The sequence below is a fragment of the Henckelia pumila genome, chromosome 1 (genome assembly GCF_033568475.1).
Source record: "Henckelia pumila isolate YLH828 chromosome 1, ASM3356847v2, whole genome shotgun sequence".
In the NCBI taxonomy this organism is placed as follows: Eukaryota; Viridiplantae; Streptophyta; class Magnoliopsida; order Lamiales; family Gesneriaceae; genus Henckelia; species Henckelia pumila.
In genome coordinates this window covers 142,101,964-142,121,039 of record NC_133120.1, presented here as the reverse complement: position 1 = coordinate 142,121,039, position 19,076 = coordinate 142,101,964, and the positions used below count along the sequence as shown (strand labels likewise).

At 38.8% G+C, this 19,076-nt stretch overlaps 1 protein-coding gene across 1 annotated transcript; it reads right to left on the bottom strand.

Annotated features, from left to right (window-relative positions):
- Nucleotides 1-11,612: 11,612 nt before the first annotated feature.
- On the bottom strand, nucleotides 11,613-18,424 carry LOC140876457 (factor of DNA methylation 4-like). Its single transcript, XM_073280432.1, has 7 exons — nucleotides 18,197-18,424; nucleotides 16,293-17,600; nucleotides 15,935-16,116; nucleotides 15,223-15,291; nucleotides 14,823-15,107; nucleotides 12,440-12,646; nucleotides 11,613-12,030 (listed from the first exon to the last, which is right to left on the bottom strand). Exons 2-7 carry the CDS (start codon nucleotides 17,584-17,586, stop codon nucleotides 11,794-11,796), a joined length of 2,274 nt encoding a protein of 757 aa, XP_073136533.1. The 5' UTR covers nucleotides 17,587-17,600; nucleotides 18,197-18,424; the 3' UTR covers nucleotides 11,613-11,793.
- Between the last annotated feature and the right edge of the window lie 652 nt (nucleotides 18,425-19,076).

The following is a 19,076-nucleotide window of genomic DNA, read 5'->3' as shown; positions in this document are numbered from 1 at the left end:
TGCGGTAAGCCCTTCAACATGAAGCACATTGTGAAGCTTAGGAAACCCAGCAACGTTCAGTGTTCCTTTTCCAACAATGTTTCCCTTTGAACCTCCTCCATAGGTTACTTTACTACTTTTCTGTTCAACATAATCAATGAGAAACTTCTTGGAACCTGTCATATGACGTGAACTACCGCTATCAAAGTACCAAGAACCTAAAACATTAGTCCTTAAAGCAGTATAAATCATATAACAGTGAATATCAACTTTTGGTACCCAAACCTTTCTCACAGTAGATATGTTTCTGTAGGTGTTATGTGAGAGTGTTGGCAACACCTTAGGTAACACATTCGATGCAGATCTCTGTCTATAATCTTCCTGATGCTTAAAACAATATGGTTTGATATGACCAGGTCTATGACAGTAGTGACAAATATACTTACCTTTCCTTCTAGGCTTTGAAGGAATAGTAGGCGGTGGCTTTGGTTTTGGAGGATCAGTTGGTGTGGCCTTTTTGGTTGAGCTTTCTGTATAGCTTCTTTCCTTGACAAACACAGGGCCTTTTGAACTTTCACCAACCTCAAATTTGCTGTTTTCAATACCTAAACCGGTCGTACTATCTCTTCCCATCATGAGTAGAGAATCAAGCTTGGTAGTGCTTGAATTAAACTTGGCCAATGTAGTTTTTTCCTTTCCGAGTTCTTCCTTTACCTGACTTAATTTCAGGTCCTTCTTACTCAGCATGTAGTGACCTGTATCCAGAATTAGCGATTAATGAGTATATTAATCGTGTAATCATGTTTAGATTAAGTAAAACATGATTAAGGAAATTCCCAAAGGGTTAACGGAGTCCAGAAATAGATTCAGGACACTCAAAATAGCCGGGAAGGTCCCGAAGGTCCGGAGGGTTCGGAAGCTCCGAACCACGTCAGGAGGCTCCGAACTGGATCGGAGGATCCGAACTCAGGATCGGACTCTCCGAAGTGGATCGGAAGCTCCGTCGGCAAGATCGGACGTTCCGATCGGGACCAGGGCACACGTCATCGCTTACGTCAGCAAGGTGATGTCATGGCTGACGTAATATTGGGGCGATCGGATGCTCCGAAGATGGGATCGTAGGATCCGATCGTGTTCGTATGTTCCGAACCGGGTTCGGAGGCTCCGAATTCCGTCTATAAATAGGGGGCCGAGATTTCATTTCAAAGTTTACCATTCCCTCTCTTCTCTCTGATTCATAGGCCTTCTAACTCAGATCTAGGGAGTTCTAGGCATCCTATTGGGAATCCGGAAGTGGCATAGCGATCCAGGCGTCGAGGCGGAGCTGTGGCCTAGTTTTGAGGCAATTGTCATCAGCGGGCTGACGACGGACGCAGGTATAGCTATGGTCTCCTTAAATTATTTAGGAGTATGCAATAGCTTAGTTAAGGCTTTTAGAGCTTAAATAATGATGCATGGATATTTGCATTGTAGAGTTGATGATAGGCTTGGAACCTAGAGCGGGACTGCTAGGAACTTCCTGTAGAAAGGTACATAAGTACAGATTGAGATTGCCAGCGGGTTTTGCATGCTTATATGTTGCATTTGTGTGTCATATTATTATGCAGCATGTGCATATCATATTGTGCCTATCTATCTTGTGAGATGAGCCACGTAGGGCCGCTCAGCCCTGTCTGTAGGGTTGATGTCTAGCACTCAGTGACTGACGGGTCATGAGTGATTAGCATCTGGGGACACAGTCCACATCCTGTAGGAATGAGCAGTGTCGACAGGGTTTGCTCCCCGGGTTGTACCACTCATGTCCTAGGCGCCATTACTGAGCAGTTATATACAGTTATCCCAGATATGGATACCCTATCATCTGCATGCATCATATTTATATGTTTTACCCAGTGCTTTCGTATTGAGCTTAGAGCTCACGTCCAGTCTTTTCTGTGTATCTGGACACCCCATTCGACGGGGCAGGTGTAGGTGCAGGATTGAGCACCAGGAGCTTGGAGTAGCCAGTGACCAGTGAAGACAGCAGGATTAGCTGTAGGTTTTTCCTTTAGGCTATTTATTCGATTTGGTTGTATAAATCGAATTTATTTAAACCGATTTTATTCTGCCGGTCTGTTTTTATTTAAGTCTTCCGCAGTGATTTATTTAATGCATGTTTAATTATGCTCTTAACTCTGATTAGATAGCGGATCCGGATAGGGTCGCTACATTTATTGGTATCAAAGAATATGCATACAAGAGACTTGGGATATAGTAATGAGACTTTGGGTTATCCTTATAGGATTGATGAGACCTTGGAAGAAGTGATGATGCGGCAATTAGTTTGCCCAGAGATTATCATCATCGGCAGGATTTCTGAAGATTTGGCTTATGAGATTCCAGCAAGTGCGGATAGAAGTAATGGAACGTGTCCGAGTTTTCAAGATTTCTACTCATGGGGATCCTAATTTTGGATCGAGTACCGGATGCCAGAGGCAGTGGCAGAGCATTGAATGGGACGCACTTGATGCTTGCATCTGTATCGTCCATACCATGATGACACTACTCTGAAGATTCTCCACTAGTAGTTGGAGAGATTGTCAGATAGACCTTCACCAGAGAATGCCTCGAGTGCCTAAAGCATGACAGATTTCGAGCGTGAGGACTTTAACCTCATGCAGAACATGGTTTTGCCGGTATGCTGATATCGATGCGTTCGGTAGGCACACGGGAAACTTCATGTTCAAAAGCATGATATGAATACAAGAAGAACGCTGATGGTAGATCGTGAGCAGAAGAGGTCGACTGACATGCACTGACGCAGAGCATAGCTGGTTAGCTATCACGAGCCATTTCTCCGGAGTTTTTTGTAGGAGGACATGTAGAGAGACTTGGTCGGGAGTATGCTTGTATCGATGCGTGTGTCGATTAGAAGCTTCATGCTCAAGAAACAAAGACTAGTACGATGATTTAAATACTGTATCGTTGTAGTTGTAAACAGTATTTCAGTTGTAAAGAATCATCATACTTTGGTCGTATCATTTCAAGTTCGATTGTACATTTCATTTTATTTTGAATACTGTATGTATTACATGGGATTGTAATTGAGAAATTGTACATAAATGGAAGTAATGATACATGTTTTATTTATCCAGCAATTCGTGGATGATTGCATGATTGTGCAGAAGTTTGGATTGGGTTTAGTTGATTAGCGTTCAACTATTGCAGCTCATGGGATTTGAGTGGGCCAACTGTGACAGTGTGACATGCGGTTAGTCTAGGCGTTTTCCTAGGATTGACCTAGTTAGTCAGAAGACTAAGATAGTGCCAGCGATGAGTGGACTCATCTAGAGGCATTAGGCGTATTGTTCGGTTTAGAACATTTGGGCTTTGTTCTAGGTTGTTTCTGGGAACAATAGGCTGTCTGACCTTCGTTAGGTTGAGACTTGAGGTGATGGGTTTTCATCGGGATACCAGGTCCAGTATATGCCGAGAGTTGTGAACTATGACCATGACTAGACGTGATGGGGCGCGACCCTATGTCAGTATTACTCTGGGAGTATTTTTACTTCAGAGGATACCTGGGAGCCCTTGTGCTTCAGGATTGGCGGTGGGAAGGTTACTCAGTCTAGGGATTTGGTGACAGTCACGACGAGGTATGACCTTGGATTAGATATCAGGTTTGATATCGATGGTACGATATCGTCTGGTGTGCCAGAGATATAGTTTGAGTTTTCTGCTGTGGAACCAGTCATTTTCTTGACAAGTGTATACTCTGAGCATATAGGTTTTAACCTTTGGGTTACTGCTAGACGTATGGATCTAGTAGGTGGACGGATTTCTACCAGCAATGAATAGGGGTTGTAATCAGAGTTGTGATTAGAATTTCCTTGTGATAGAAATTATCCAAGATATTGGATGGGATGTTGTTACGAGACTTAGACTCGAATACGAGGACTACTCTATGATGATTGACTTCATCTGTGATAGATTATGTCAGACGCTAAGGATTGTACAGAGCTATCTGAGATATGAGGGAAGCGTGGCCTATACCCGTGAAACCTTGGTGATTGTCGAGGTGGGTTATCGTGGTAAGCTACCTCAGTCTTAAATTATTGAACAATCTTAGCGAGGGATATAGTCAAGATTATGTTCAAAGATTGTGGAAATCTTTGGGATTCTTTAGTTATTCTTCTTGGACTTGACGAACCGTGGTGTTCATTCTGAATGAACAAGGTAAGGATAGTGAGCAAGTGGTTGCGCTAAGTACTGTCTGATATTTTCAGGGGATGAGCATAGGATTTTCCATGGGATGAAAATGGGCTTAGTTTATCTTGATGTTTGCCTTGGGTGAACAAGACAACGATTGGTAGTGCTAAGGTGGCACGGGATCTGTGCTAGTGACTACTAGTGGTTATTGGGTAACTCTGTCAGAGTTAGAATGATTAAGTTCAGAATACGAAGCAGCGGTTAGTAGTGCTAAAAAGGCGCAGGACTTGTGCCAAGTAAACTACTTATGCACCGTGATCTGACACTGTTTGGAAATAGTTCCTTGTGGCAGCTAAGTCATGGTTATTGACTGAGCCATGTAGGTTGAATGATCAGTGGTGGTCTGATCTGATAAGTGCGAGCTTAAGTAGATCGACGAATTCGATTGGTTGAGCCAATCAGGGTTGATCAGGATGTAGCAATTAAAAAATACTTGGGATAGTATTTTGTCGAGTAATGCTTATGGGATGAGTACTGAATACCATCTTAGAGAAATCGGAGATTTGAGTTATTTAGTCTCAATGATCGCCAGAGATGAATCTTCTGGGATTGCTGTAATCGGAAACGATTGCAAGTGGACTTGTATGATCAAGTTAGGTGCTAACTTGACAGTGGAGACAAGCAAGTGAGTTGGTAGTTTCCAGTATAGTTCATTCTTGTTAAGAAGGAAGCTGATATTGATCCAATCAATTGCTTAGTGATAGCAATAGGTCAGGAAAGGATCATGTTGTTGTTTCATGTGAGAAGTTTTCCATTGAACAACAATAGTGAAGATTGTTGACCGGACATTTCGGTTAAGTGAGGGCATCTATGTATACCGTTGTGTTTGGATCCGACGAATAGTTGGGAATGCTAATGGACATTAGCAAGGAAACATCAGTTGTCTGATCTGTGTGACATTAGCTAGGATCTGATCCTCGAGATCTAGCAGGTTGTGTCACTAATCTTCCAGCTAGTGATGTGCGATGTGTGACTGAGATAGTTAAGGATCGACTTAGTAGCCAACGAGATTTGCCTTTGGGATAGAAGATTTTGCAAGATCGTGACGGATCAAGATTTTTCTTTCGAGTCAGTGAGTCACGTCTATGCAGGCTGTTGGCCAAAGAATATTGCGTTGTAGCAATAAACGACAATCAGAGACGCATTGTGTGGCAAGTTACTTCGAGCACAAGTGTTTCCCAGGATTGACTAGGGAATCGACGAATTAGTTCGTTCAGTGCTGAGACTGATGCGTTCGGCAAGGGAGCGATTTGACTATTGAGAATCCATTGAGATTTAGTTTCAGGATCAGTATGTTCAACCTTGGGAGATTGGTATGAGCTGATGGTATTATCAGAGACTCTGAGTTGAGTTATACAAGGTGCAATGACTGTCGAGTTTCGAGACGGAATAAAAAGCGTTTACATATGTCTGTGCACTGTGGAAAGTCCCAGTCGAGCATATTGGTGGAAGCTTGCCTTAGTTTTGATGTGTGTACAGTGGTTGCAAGTATGTATGACTATCAGAAGGATGTCCAACGATTGGGATTCATGGGTGAATAACCTATGATCGAGATGGTGTAGATCATCAGAGGCGTGATGACTTCCATTGCAATGTATGTGTGATTTCGCCGGCCAATGGCTAGGAGATGACGTAGCGTCATGAATTGCAAGTGATGATAGTTATCATCAGGGCACAGTGTTGAGATTATACTAAGAAACGTGGACAGCAGAATGTACTAGACCTGATGGTTCAAGTTCCCAGTATTCCTTGGAAAGCCAGTTGTGTTTCAAGGAGAGTGGGGAGGGTAACCAGTCTAGGGAACATTGTGAGCAGTTACGATGAAGTATAGACTTGAACAACTAGATTCTCTTGAAGAGAATTTGGGCTTTGTTGTGTTGGCACAGTGTTGGGAAAAGTTTTTCCTAACTAGAGGTGTTGAGCACCGAGAACTTGTGGAACCATTAGATGGTTAATTTGATTAGTGATTCGACGATTGTCGTAAGCCAGTCAAGTTATGACTTGGTCCTCGTCAGTATAAGATTTCCTTTGAAGATAATCTTAATCAAGCGGGTATTGTATCCGTGGTCAGGAAGATCGTGTTCCGAGTGAAAGAAATGTCAGTGATACGATACGCTAGCGCAAGGGAAGTTCGATTGTCGACCAGTAGCGCAGTAATTTTCAGCTGGGAAAATGTTAATGTGGTTCAGCATTAATAGAGCTTATATGGAATTCGACGAGAGTCTGAGTGTGTCGGAGGATATTTCGACCAGACACTTGAGCAAGGGTTTCTTGTATGTTCTCGAGGTTCTACCTTAGATTTCGAGGACGAAATCTTTTAAGGGGGGGAGAATGTAGTGACCCATATCCAGAATTAGCGATTAATGAGTATATTAATCGTATAATCATGTTTAGATTAAATAAAACATAATTAAGGAAATTCCAAAAGGGTTAACGGAGTCCAGAAATGGATTCAGGACACTCAAAAAAGTCGGGAAGGTCCCGAAGGTCCGGAGGGTTCGGAAGCTCTGAACCAAGTCAGGAGGCTCCGAACTGGATCGGAGGATCCGAACTCAGGATCGAACGCTCCGAAGTGGATCGGAAGCTTCTTCGGAAAGATCGGACGTTCCGATCGGGAGCAGGGCACATGTCATCGCTTACGTCAGCAAGGTGACGTCATGGCTGACATAATATTGGGGCGATCGGACGCTCCGAAGATGGGATCGGAAGATCCGATCGTGTTCGGACGTTCCGAACCGGGTTCGGAGGCTCCGAACTCCGTCTATAAATAGGAGGCCAAGATTTCATTTCAAAGTGTACCATTCCCTCTCTTCTCTCTGATTCCTAGGTCTTCTAACTCAGATCTAGGGAGTTCTAGGCATCCTATTGGGAATCCGGAAGTGGCATAGCGATCCAGGCGTCGAGGCGGAGCTGTGGCCTAGTTTTGAGGCAATTGTCATCAGCGGGCTGACGACGGACGCAGGTATAGCTATGGTCTCCTTAAATTATTTAGGAGTATGCAATAGCTTAGTTAAGGCTTTTAGAGCTTAAATAATGATGCATGGATATTTGCATTGTAGAGTTGATGATAGGCTTGGAACCTAGAGCGGGACTGCTAGGAACTACCTGTAGAAAGGTACGTAAGTACAGACTGAGATTGCTAGCGGGTTTTGCATGCTTATATGTTGCATTTGTGTGTCATATTATTATGCAGCATGTGCATATCATATTGTGCCTATCTATCTTGTGAGATGAGCCACGTAGGGCCGCTCAGCCCTGTCTGAACGGTTGATGTCTAGCACTCAGTGACTGACGGGTCATGAGTGATTAGCATCTGGGGACACAGTCCACGTCCTGTAGGAATGAGCAGTGTCGACAGGGTTTGCTCCTCGGGTTGTACCACTCATGTCCTAGGCGCCATTACTGAGCAGTTATATACAGTTATCCCAGATATGGATACCCTATCATCTGCATGCATCATATTTTATGTTTTACCCAGTGCTTTCGTATTGAGCTTAGAGCTCACGTCCAGTCTTTTCTGTGTATCTGGACACCCCATTCGACGGGGCAGGTGTAGGTGCAGGATTGAGCACCAGGAGCTTGGAGTAGCCAGTGACCAGTGAAGACAGCATGATTAGCTGTAGGTTTTTCCTTTAGGCTATTTATTCGATTTGGTTGTATAAATCGAATTTATTTAAACCGGTTGTATTCTGCCGGTCTGTTTTTATTTAAGTCTTCCGCAGTGATTTATTTAATGCATGTTTAATTATGCTCTTAACTCTGATTAGGTAGCGGATCCGGGTAGGGTCGCTACACAGCATAACTTCAAGTCTTGATACATCGCCTTCAAATCAGTATTTTCTTTTGAAAGAATAGTAATAATCTTATTCCTTTCAATCCAATCAGCATGTAGCTCTTCAAACATCATCCGAGCTTCTTCCATGGATATTGTCTCATCACCCGAATCATTATTACACATTATCAATAATGGAAGAATTTAAACAGACTGACCTTTGGTAGGTGTTACGACTAAGTGTGGCAACACCTGCGGCAACACCTAAAGGATTGACTTGAAATTTTTTTTTGCTTTCAAGTAGGGCAGATAGGGCAGTGTGACTTTCTTCATCATCCTGTTCTTCATCTTCATCAGACTCTTTATCACTCAAGGATGTATTCATTCCTTTCCTAAGCGTGTTATCACGCTCATTGGCATAATGTCCAAAACCTTGACATGCATGACACTATACCATGTCTAACTTCTTTGAAACTGACTTCTTCTTCCCTTCCAACATCATTCGAGGCTTAGGAGTATCAGTAGGTTTCCTTGGTGACTGTTCTGGTCCAGTAATTCTCAAAGGCTTGTTAGGAAACATTGGAGCTTTGAGTTTTTGATCCGTCTTTCTGGTCTCCTTCATCTTCTTCAGATAATCATTGAATTTCTTTGTTATGAGTAAGATCGAATCATCCTCTAAATCAGACTGATGAACTTCTTGGTGGAATTGAACATACTCCTCGTATGAGGGCTTTGAAGCTTGAAGAGCTATTATTTTTATTTATCCTTCTCTTGGGCTGTAAAGTTCATCTCAAACACTTGAAGGATACTAATCAGTTCAGTCATCTTCATCTTTGAGATATCTTTTACTTCCTCAAGCGCCCAAATCTTTCCATTGAATCTCTTTGGCAAAGACCGAAGAACCTTGTTCACCATATTCTCACTAGCAATAGGTCCTCCAAGAGCAAATGCCTCTGCAGCTATCTCCCTAAGTCTCTTATCATAATCAGCAATAGTCTCATTCTCATCCAGCCTGATATTCTCAAATTTTGTGTTTTGAAATCTCAGTCTTGTTCTTCTCACACTATCAGTTCCTTCACAGTGTTCTTGAAGAGCTTCCCAAGCATCCTTGGCAACAGTACAGTCAGCTATGAGTCCAAACATTCTCATGTCCACAGATGAAAAAATTTCATTGATTGCTTTAGCATTATAGCTTGAGATTTGTGTTTCTTCAGTAGTCCAAGTTGCTTCTGGCTTAAGAATGTATTCTCCTTCTTGATCTAGCATCTTTGGCGGAATCCAACCAGTCAGAACACTTTTCCAAGCACGAACATCCATCGCTTTGATAGTATAGCGCATCCTTGTCTTCCACAATGCATAATTCGTGTCATCAAGAACCGGAGGTTTCAAAAAAGAGTTCGCAACAGTAGATGAGTCCATCTTAATCCCTGTAATAAAATAAACAAACCAGGATCAGTTCTTAGTGTATCAAGAATATGTCTCTGATGCCACTTGTAAGGAAATGTTGGTTGCACATAAACAGATTTAGGTGTTGTCACAAGGTGCTGACAATACCTTCAATAACACCTTGAGTAATATGCAGCGAAAAATAATTAAAAAGTAAATAAAATAAACAAGCAACAAAATAAATAGACTCAAATTTTTAAGCAAGAGTATAAAATACTCTTACAGCGTCTCAGGGCAAAACTTTCACTAGAAAAATAATTCAAAGAGTTTTACAAACCCTAAAACTAGTGATTATTGTAAAATTAATTTTTCTCAAAACATGTGAGAAAATAAAGAATAAAAGCATCTCCTAAAATTCTATACGAAATAGAATAAAGAAAAACAAAACAAGGAGAAAAATCATTGATGCCAAAACTCGACGGAATGGCACTCTTCGATCTACGATCTTCAAGTGCTCGTCAAGGCATCAAGTAATCATGACCGATTCGAACTTCAGAAGATCTTTAGTTCTCCTCTCAATGTATGTACGTGAAGCTCTCACACAAATCTCTATGTTAGTTGTTCTCTCGGTCTCTCTCGGTCTCTTTTCTTTTTGCACGTCTAACTTCATATATAGGCAAGAATCCTTCTTGTCTTAGTTTTCTTATATGCGTGAGATTCCTCAAGATTTGATCATATCAAATCTACATAAATAAGAAAAGCTTAGTTAGATATGAGATAAGCGAATATTATAATTAAGCATAATAATATCTCAAATCTACTTAATTAAAAAAATAAATAACTCATGTAGAAGTTATTTCACATCCAAAAAAGACAAAAGATATTAAATAAAATCTTTTTATGCTTGAGAATTTTTAGGAATAAAATATTCCTTTCAGCAACGATCGATCACTCTGAATTTTCCCAGGAACATGACTAACTCCTCACACAATTCATCATCTTCTTCTTCTTCGATAGTGGCTGCTATTGTAAAGCATCAATCGAATTTTCAAGGAGGTAAGCGTGATAGAACAATGTGTCCTCATTGTGATTCTCAGTGCCATACAGTGGACAAGTGCTATAAATTGCATGGTTACTTCTACCCTCAGATATTTACTTATTTTTTAAAAGTTTTGAAAAAAAATTCTCAACTCTATCAAACAATTAAATAATCGAAAGCTATGGAAAAATAATCATTTATCAAGTGATGTATGTATACCCAATCCAAGAAAAACGAACGGCCATTTTAGTTGTGAGCAATAGAATGAAAATAGAAAAGATATGTGCTTGGATAATACATACTAATATATATTGAATTTTCCAAAAAAAAATAAAAAATTGTCGGGTTTTGTCGGGTACCCGAACCCGATCGGGTAGTAATTATACTACCCGACACCAATCCAAAAATTGTTATATCCCGAACCCGATTTTTTTAAAAATTAACCGATCGAATCGGGTAAAATCCAATCTGGTCGGGTCGGGTATCCGATGCCCGGCCCCAAACGCCCACCCCTAGACTTTTCACTTCTCTTGGTCCCTTATTATTTGTCTTCTCACGAAATATCTTCTTTTATTGGAAATGTAACAAAAAATTTGCATATTATTTTATTTCTAAAAAAATTCAAGTAACGCCTACTTAGTCACATGCTAACCCAAAGTTCTTTTTTATTATTTAATATTAACCATTTTTTTCAGAATACTAACCGTTTATTATTATTGAGAAAATGAATAAGCCAAGACATTATTATACAACGTAATTTCAGAAGCATAATAAATATTAGCAAATAAGCACACACAATGTGTGTGATATAAAAGAAAAAGGAATGAATATGTTTGAGATTTATATGGGAAATAAGGAACGTGAAAATGTGGAGAAGAGAGGTGATAGTTTAGATATTTTTAAAAATAGACTAAGAGATCAATTAGTTATTCTAGTATGTCCACCCTTAATAAATAGTAAAAGATATGCACCGTGTTAATCCATTCAATTTCTGAAAAATTTCATAATACAGTTTTTGAAAGAGTACGGATCCGTTTGGATAAGTACTTAAAATATGTGTTTAGACAAGAATTTTGTAGATTGCTTTAAAAGATTTGTCAATAACACTGAAAACATGTGCATACCTAGGCTTATGTATGTCAGGATAAGTCGATCTAAAGTATATGATAAACTTTCGACAGCAATTGAAAAATTCAAATACTTCTCGAGCCAAAAACCTAAATTTATGTGGAATACGAAAGCAGTGAATAACAAACTCAGTTTCAATGCGGAAGCAGTTAAATAACAAACTAAATTTTCTCAGGTTTTTCACTTTGAAAAATTTCCATTGTTTGAGCAGATGTTGATACGGAAGCAGTTAATAACAAACTCAATTTCTCCGGTTTTTCGCTTTGAAAAATTTCCATTGTTTGAGCAGATGTTGAATTCCCTCAGTCAGTGATACCTTTCTTTTTTCCTTCGTATTCCACAGCTCAGGCACTGGATACCTACCACTCGGGTTATAGTCATTCATCTCATTCAAGGCAACTGTTACAGCTTCATATATTTCGTCCCCGAGTTCAGCCTTCAATTCCTTTAACTTTTCATCGTCCTCATCAAGTATTTCCTAACAACAAATGCCACGAAGAAAAACGACGTGGATTTTTGTGAAAAGAATTGTCGCTTTTTTATGGTGAGTATAATGCTACGCTAGCGACGAATCGACAGATTTTGACTACAAATGCAGTTGGGGGGAATCCAACACAAATGTGCATGGAACATGATATAAAAACTGGCTTATAAAAAAGGAAAAAGAAATAGGAAATATTTGCGATCATGATCAATAAAATAAGATGATTCAGATTTTATACATGCAAAATGGTCAAAGGTTCAAAGAATGGATAGCATTTGAATTTCAACATGATTTAAGCCAATTTGAAGCATGTACTTGAATAGTTTACCAGTGCAGATCTCGAATGCAGGATGTGGAAAGTATGAATTAGGAACTCAAGTTGACATTGCCATGAAAAGCATACCTTGTGTTTTCCGCCAACACTGATGACTTTGTATGGATGCCATCCAGGATCCCTGAGGTAATCCTCCCATAAGGAGCATATTTTTGCTGCCTTTTCAAATGCTTTTTCTTTATTGGAATTTTTTCTCCTTTCAAAGCGGAAAAATGGCTTTGCATCAAGCTCACCCATCTTCTTGACACAGATATTGGCACGGCTATCCCGCAAACACTAATGAGAAAAGAATGTATAGACATCAGATGCTAAATGACGAAATAGGGAACTACATATCCTCCATCCTGACACTTGCTCAGCTGTCAGTACAATCAACAAATCAGTAGTTTAGGTGTTTACTTTCTCATTTCGGCTTCAACAATTTCACAGCACCGCATCCAAAGCATAATGATCACCTTACATAATAGTACCATGGAATTTTCCTTTTTCCAGTGGGAAAAAAACTAAAATAGAAATTATTATACAAATCACAATTTATATTATTAGTTATGATTACACATGGTACCTTACGAACTCAAGATGGATCTAAGCTTTCAACTCTACATGGTTTCGCCTCCAGATCCAGATTCCTCTTTATTGGAATCCCAGCAAATCATAACTCATAAATCCTTGGTTTTGATACCTATTTTGATAGGGAACTAGAAAACAATTTTTGTTCTAGTTTTAAAAGATAATCCTGGCTTCAGTTAGCAGTTCGAACTGAACCGTAGTCAGCTCTAGCTCTAACATGTAATTACCAAAACAAAAAAAAAGAAAAGGACAATCTCATAATGTAAACAAAGGCACGAAAATCTAACCACGAAACAAACAACCTGCACAAAAGTAGTAAATCTGGGAAAATAGTTTTTTTGGTCCATTAAGTTGTCTATTTTTTTGGTTTTGGTCCATTAACTTTTCATTGTTTGGTTTTTGTCCACTAACTTTTAGTTTTCAACCATTTTGGTCCAATAGCTGACGTGGCATCGGAAAATGCTGATGCGGCATCGAAAAATGATGATGTGGCACAGGAAAATGATGACATGTCAAGTTGTAACGTCAGCAATTGGACCAAAATAAAAAAAAATTAAAAGTTAAAATATCAAAACCAAATTTGAAAAGTTAATGGACCAAAACAAAAAAATAGACAAGTTAATAGGCCAAAAAAATCATTTTCCCATCCTGCATGGGCCTTATCTGATATTTATTTTAAAATAATCTCAGTCCTTGGGATTGAAAAAGTATTTGAAATAATTAGATGAATAAGATAATGTTTGGGACAGCTTATAAAAAGCACTTCTCAGTTTTTCCTTTCAAAATTTTGTTAAAAAAAGCTAAGACGTGCCTTACCTGAAGTTCTACCAAACACTGCCTAAGTAGTTCCTGAAACAACTGAAGGATTGCCAATGACTATATATCAATGGCAAGCTTAAAGCCAATGTGTGCAAAACAAAATCATGAATAAATGTTTGATACCCAAATAATAACCCCACCCCCACAAATGTCCAAAAAAATGCCCCAAATATATATATATATTTTTAAAAAAAATTCACATGAATAATTGTTCGCATGTGGGGGGAGGAGGAGGGGGAGGGATGGGGGAAATAATAATAACACAAGCATGTTGAAAAAAGAAATTTTTACTAAAGACATGCATTGCGTTATCAAATACACATATTGTGTAATTTATTTAAGTGAAACTTCAACCTTCTCACCTCTAGCCTCATCAAGTAATAACCCCACCCCCACAAATGTCCAAACATATGCCCCAAATAAATATATATATATATATATATTTAAAAAAATTCACATGAATAATTGTTCGCATGGGTGGGGGAGTGGGGGGGTGGGGGTGTGGAGGGGGGATAATAATAACACAAGCATGTTGAAAAAAAAAAATTACTAAAGACATGCATTGTGTTATCAAATACACACACATTGTGTAATTTATTTAAGTGAAACTTCAACCTTCTCACCTCTAGCCTCATATAATTATTATTGTAAAGATAAAGTGGCAAGGATGAGATCAGGATGATAAAAATAATTCAAAGAGGTGTGCATAGGAACCACGACACTTACGAATTTCATATTTTGCTCTAGCAAAAAAAAAAGAAAAAAAATATAATTGACTTCGCCCATATTGTCGTAATGGAAAAGCGTTGAATGATCTTTCTGTGTGGATTTCGAGGAATATTTTAGTAATAGGAGTCAAATCGCTGAAGGAAATTTAACCAATTAAGCATAGGGTATTAAAATACTGGTTGATAGAAAGGAAACTGTGGAGATGCTCAAACATCAAGAATGTTTTGTCTTACCCAAAAGTTAAGAATAACATGCTTTCCTGTTAATACGAAATGAAGGAAATAAAATGGATTTATTCTATGGTCTACAATAAGAAAAATACGGAAAAACTCACATTGATTAGTTGTTTGCGAGCGTCTTGCAACTCATCATTAGTATTTCTCTCTTTAACAATAAGAGCTTGATTAAGGGAATCTAGACCTTCAAGTTCATCTTCTTTTTCTCGGAGCTCCTCTTTAATTGACTCCAATTTCTTCTCCTCTTTTTCACTTCCTTCAGTCATGTGCTTCATCACTTCAACAGTACCCTTTAAGCTCTCTATCTGCAACTCCAGAGCTTGCTTTTGATCTAGGTTTACTTCAAGTTCAATGATTTTTTTATGAAGAAGCTCCTTATCTCTCTGTAAACAAACATCGAAGGAAAAATAATAAAACAAAAAAGCTATCCAATAATAAAAACATATGTACTCCCTTTGTCCAAGACAGCAGTTTAAAGGGCCAACAGGTACACTGGACCTTATGATCATCTGCAAGTTTCAGCATCTTATCATCAGCGTTATTTTGTTCTCTGATAGCCATCTCAATCTGCAGAAAGTCATCTGGTCATTCGAATTCAAAGTTTTCTGCTGAAAGTACCAAGAAATTTGCAGGAACAGTCATCCATTACAATACAGCATAATGGTCGACACAATCTTACATCTTCAAGCAAACCTAAGGTTAAGAGCATGCACGATGATTAACGGAAGGAAATAGATCAATCTACACCTAAGGTCTACACCAGCATTCCTGGAAAAGATGCCAATGAGGTGAGTATGGTGTTGGCCCATATAAGACCATGACTCTCAACCTATAGTTAAATACATTGCATAAACTGGATTCCTCTTAACCCAAATCCGCCACATCGAACCCAGATTGAAAACTTAGCATGCATTAAAGATATTCTCCATAAAGTAAGACTATAAGGAAGAAAAAGCAGAAAAAATCTGCAGATATAAGAACTTCAGATTCTAAATTAATTGGCATCGTTGTATGATCACAAGGCTAGAAACCAGTATAGCATTTCCACAATAGGTGAATTTTGTTTTCTTAGCCACAGTTACTCAACAAAACCATTTAAGAAATTTCAGATAACACATGAACATACAAGCTGCTTATTTCACCCAGTTTCTTAGATTTTCTATAATATCAAAAGTAATGAATGGAGAAAAACACTTTGCATATGTGTTACCATTTCCTTTTGGTAATGGAGCTTCCTCCTCTCACTTTGATTCAGATGCTGAAGCCCTTTTAGTTCTTTCTCCCTTGATTCCAGCACATCTCTCTGAGCCTCCAACTCTGCTTTACTTCTCGCATGGTCCTCAGAAACTTTCCTCAGCTTATCAGATGCATCGTCCTGCATCTTCTTCATTTCTTGTTTAAACAGCAAATGAAAATTAGTTATCGCCTTTTACTAAAGAAAAAAATTTAGTTCTTTAGTCTAACATAATAGCATAAGAGAGGGAATATTGCCCAGAACATGCATGTGAAGTAACCTAAATTTCAGGTAAAGCATTCACCAGAACTAACATTTGTCCTTCAGACAGTACCTTCATTAAATTTTTGAACCATATGTTCCATTTGAGCCAAATTATTGCAAACAAATATATCAGTTTTGCTGATGTTCTCTTTTATTTCTTCGCATTTTTTGCTCTTCGATTCCAATGCCTCGCTCAAATTGGATAGAAGTTTCATGTTATTTCTCTTATCAGTTATCTGTATGTCAGACACAGTCTTGAGATCTCCATTCTTCCGGAGGTGTTTACCCAGAAGCCCGCCTGATCTATAATCATCTTCACGGGCAAGCCAACCGTAGAGCTTATCTCCTCTATCTTTGGCTGCATACCAATCCCTCTTCCCACAACGATTCATTTCAAATGCCTTTTCAAATGCCATAGCATTCTTAAATCCTTCCCAATCTTTGCTAAAGTCGACCACTGCATAACCTGAGTGACCCTGAAAGTTCCATAGAGGATGAACCTTCACAGGATTGTATCCTTGGCTTATCCACTTCTCTTTCAGTACTCTTCCACTGTCACCTACATATCTTCCATCTTTTTGTTCAACTGGAAGGTTGGCAATAACTGCCATCCAAGGCCAAACTATAGGTTCATCACAACCTTTATGAGTATGTGGAAACACAGGTCCAAGCAATATGGAATGTGAATTTCCTCCGATGTCTCTTCCACGAGATTTTTCAACAGAATATTTGGCAACCACACCAATATCACATGGTTCAGCAAATATTTCCCCAGGTTCCATACATAAATCATCCATGTCACCAACATCCCCTTTCTTTTTCATTATCTTCCTAGGTTCATGCATTGCTTCTCGAGGCTCAGCAGTTCTTGTTGAAGCCTGGATCACAGCTTCCTCAGTTTGCTCAAACTTATCAACAGTTTTAATAGTCCTTTCAAAGGAGAACGACATTTTTCGATCATCATTCGAATCATTTGGTAGCATGGTTCTCCCTATAGGTTTTTCTAATTTGCTCTTGTCATCAGGCTGACTTTTTTTTCTCTTGGGACTTCTCTTACCTGATGAAGATGTCATCCCCTCCATTGGTGCACACCAATCCAAATACTTGAGCAGCCCCAAATGTTGAGCTATTTCTCTAAAGCTTGCACTTTTTGAGTCATTACCGATACGAATTGCATGCCTTTTCAGCCCCCCGAAGTCATACTCTCTTCTTCCATTATCTCGACAGTGAGGGCATAGGAGAGACGTCCCAGAACCTCTTATCTTGACTCTTCCATCCCTCAGTTCCCTAAAGTATCTGATTCTCAGCTCTTCTATCTCAGATTCTCTATTGCCCTCACTCCGTCTTTCTCTTCTGCGAGACATTTTCTAACTCCAATCTTTGCAAACAAAGAAAAGTTAATTAATCAGAAAATAATGCAATTAAAAAAATTTGCGTGCACACAAGAATCTTCTCTGCGTTAGTTTATTTTGAAGTAACCAAAAGAAATTTGGATAACAAATGGCAAACCACAATTTTTTCTCGAGCTAGAGACCCACTATATAGTTTCAGCGAATTCCAAACTAGGATAATCAGAACAATAATCAACAAGTATTTAAGCTCAAGCTGCAATGTCGCTACCCTACGGCCCACAAATAAGCTCAGACTTCAAAAATTAATTATAAACCAGGTAACGAAGTTTGCAGTGCATTTCCGTTGCTCCTAGTAAAATTTCACTATCCACTGTCTTGAACCTCTTCCCACGTACAGAATTAAACTCAACTCAAATTTTCCTTTCGCTTTACGCACCTTTTGTTTTATCAATATAATCTCATTGCATTTGCTTTAAAAATCAAACCGAGCATAAATCACACCATACATTCGTCACACACTGCATCGACCACGAAGATTTTACATCCAGCACTCTACAATATTTCACTCGCAGAAGGAAAAAATAATAATAAAAGAAAAACACCGAATAATCACCGGTAATACCTCAAACTGAAGATCGTCGAAAACACAGCCTCAAATGAGCCAAAAAAACTCAACTTCACCGGATGTTTGTGAACTTCAGCTTAGGCTTGGAAGAAAATAAACCTCAACTACACTGCGCTTCAGAGCAATGTTATCCATACACAACGAATGATTGCTAGGTTTTCGCGAGAAATCAAAAGGAGAGTCTTGAAAGACAAATTTTACTGAAAATGAAACGATCGCGGCGTAAGTGTGCTTTCTGGTGAATGGATTTTGAAGTGGCGAAAATTGAAATGTCACTCTCCTAACAAGAGAAGAAAGAATACGCGCTCGTGTGGACCGCTGATGCATCGCATTTACGGTGTAAGATAGCGAGTGGAGATTACCAACTTTGTTGTGTGGTTACTGTAGCGATATCGCAACGCGCCAAATCATTGGGGATTATATAATTTCGAACGATTTGATAAATATTTTAATAATAATAACAATAATAAAAACGCACTTCAACTTTACTTATTAATCAATTTAATTAATAATTAATACTAGCAATATTGGCACACGCGTTGCGTGTGAAAAAAAAAATGATAAATGTGTGTGTAAATGAATACGTCATTAATATAATGTTCCAAAAATAAACAAAATAAGATACCCAAAACACTTATATATACATCATAAACTTAAACTTCTTTTACGATTACATTGATGGATTTTTGTTGTGTGAACCTAGCTATAGTCCTTATAGAAACGGAATAGTTGTTGCTACATCAATTCAATTCTATGATATTATAATTTATAGTAAAATAATAGATGAAAACATTAACATACTCATGCACCAATATTAAATTTGTAAGAGAAAAAGGTTCGTACAAAGTAATTCTCAATAATTCAAAAAGAAACTTTG

Coding starts and splice junctions, on each gene's coding strand:
- LOC140876457 (XM_073280432.1), bottom strand. CDS start 17,586: ATGTCTCGCAGAAGAGAAAGACGGAGTGAGGGCAATAGAGAATCTGAG. Junction 12,647..14,822: donor CTCGCAAACAACTAATCAAT/GTGAGTTTTTCC, acceptor TTTTCTCATTAG/TGTTTGCGGGATAGCCGTGC. Junction 12,031..12,439: donor GTGTTGGCGGAAAACACAAG/GTATGCTTTTCA, acceptor ATTTGTTGTTAG/GAAATACTTGATGAGGACGA.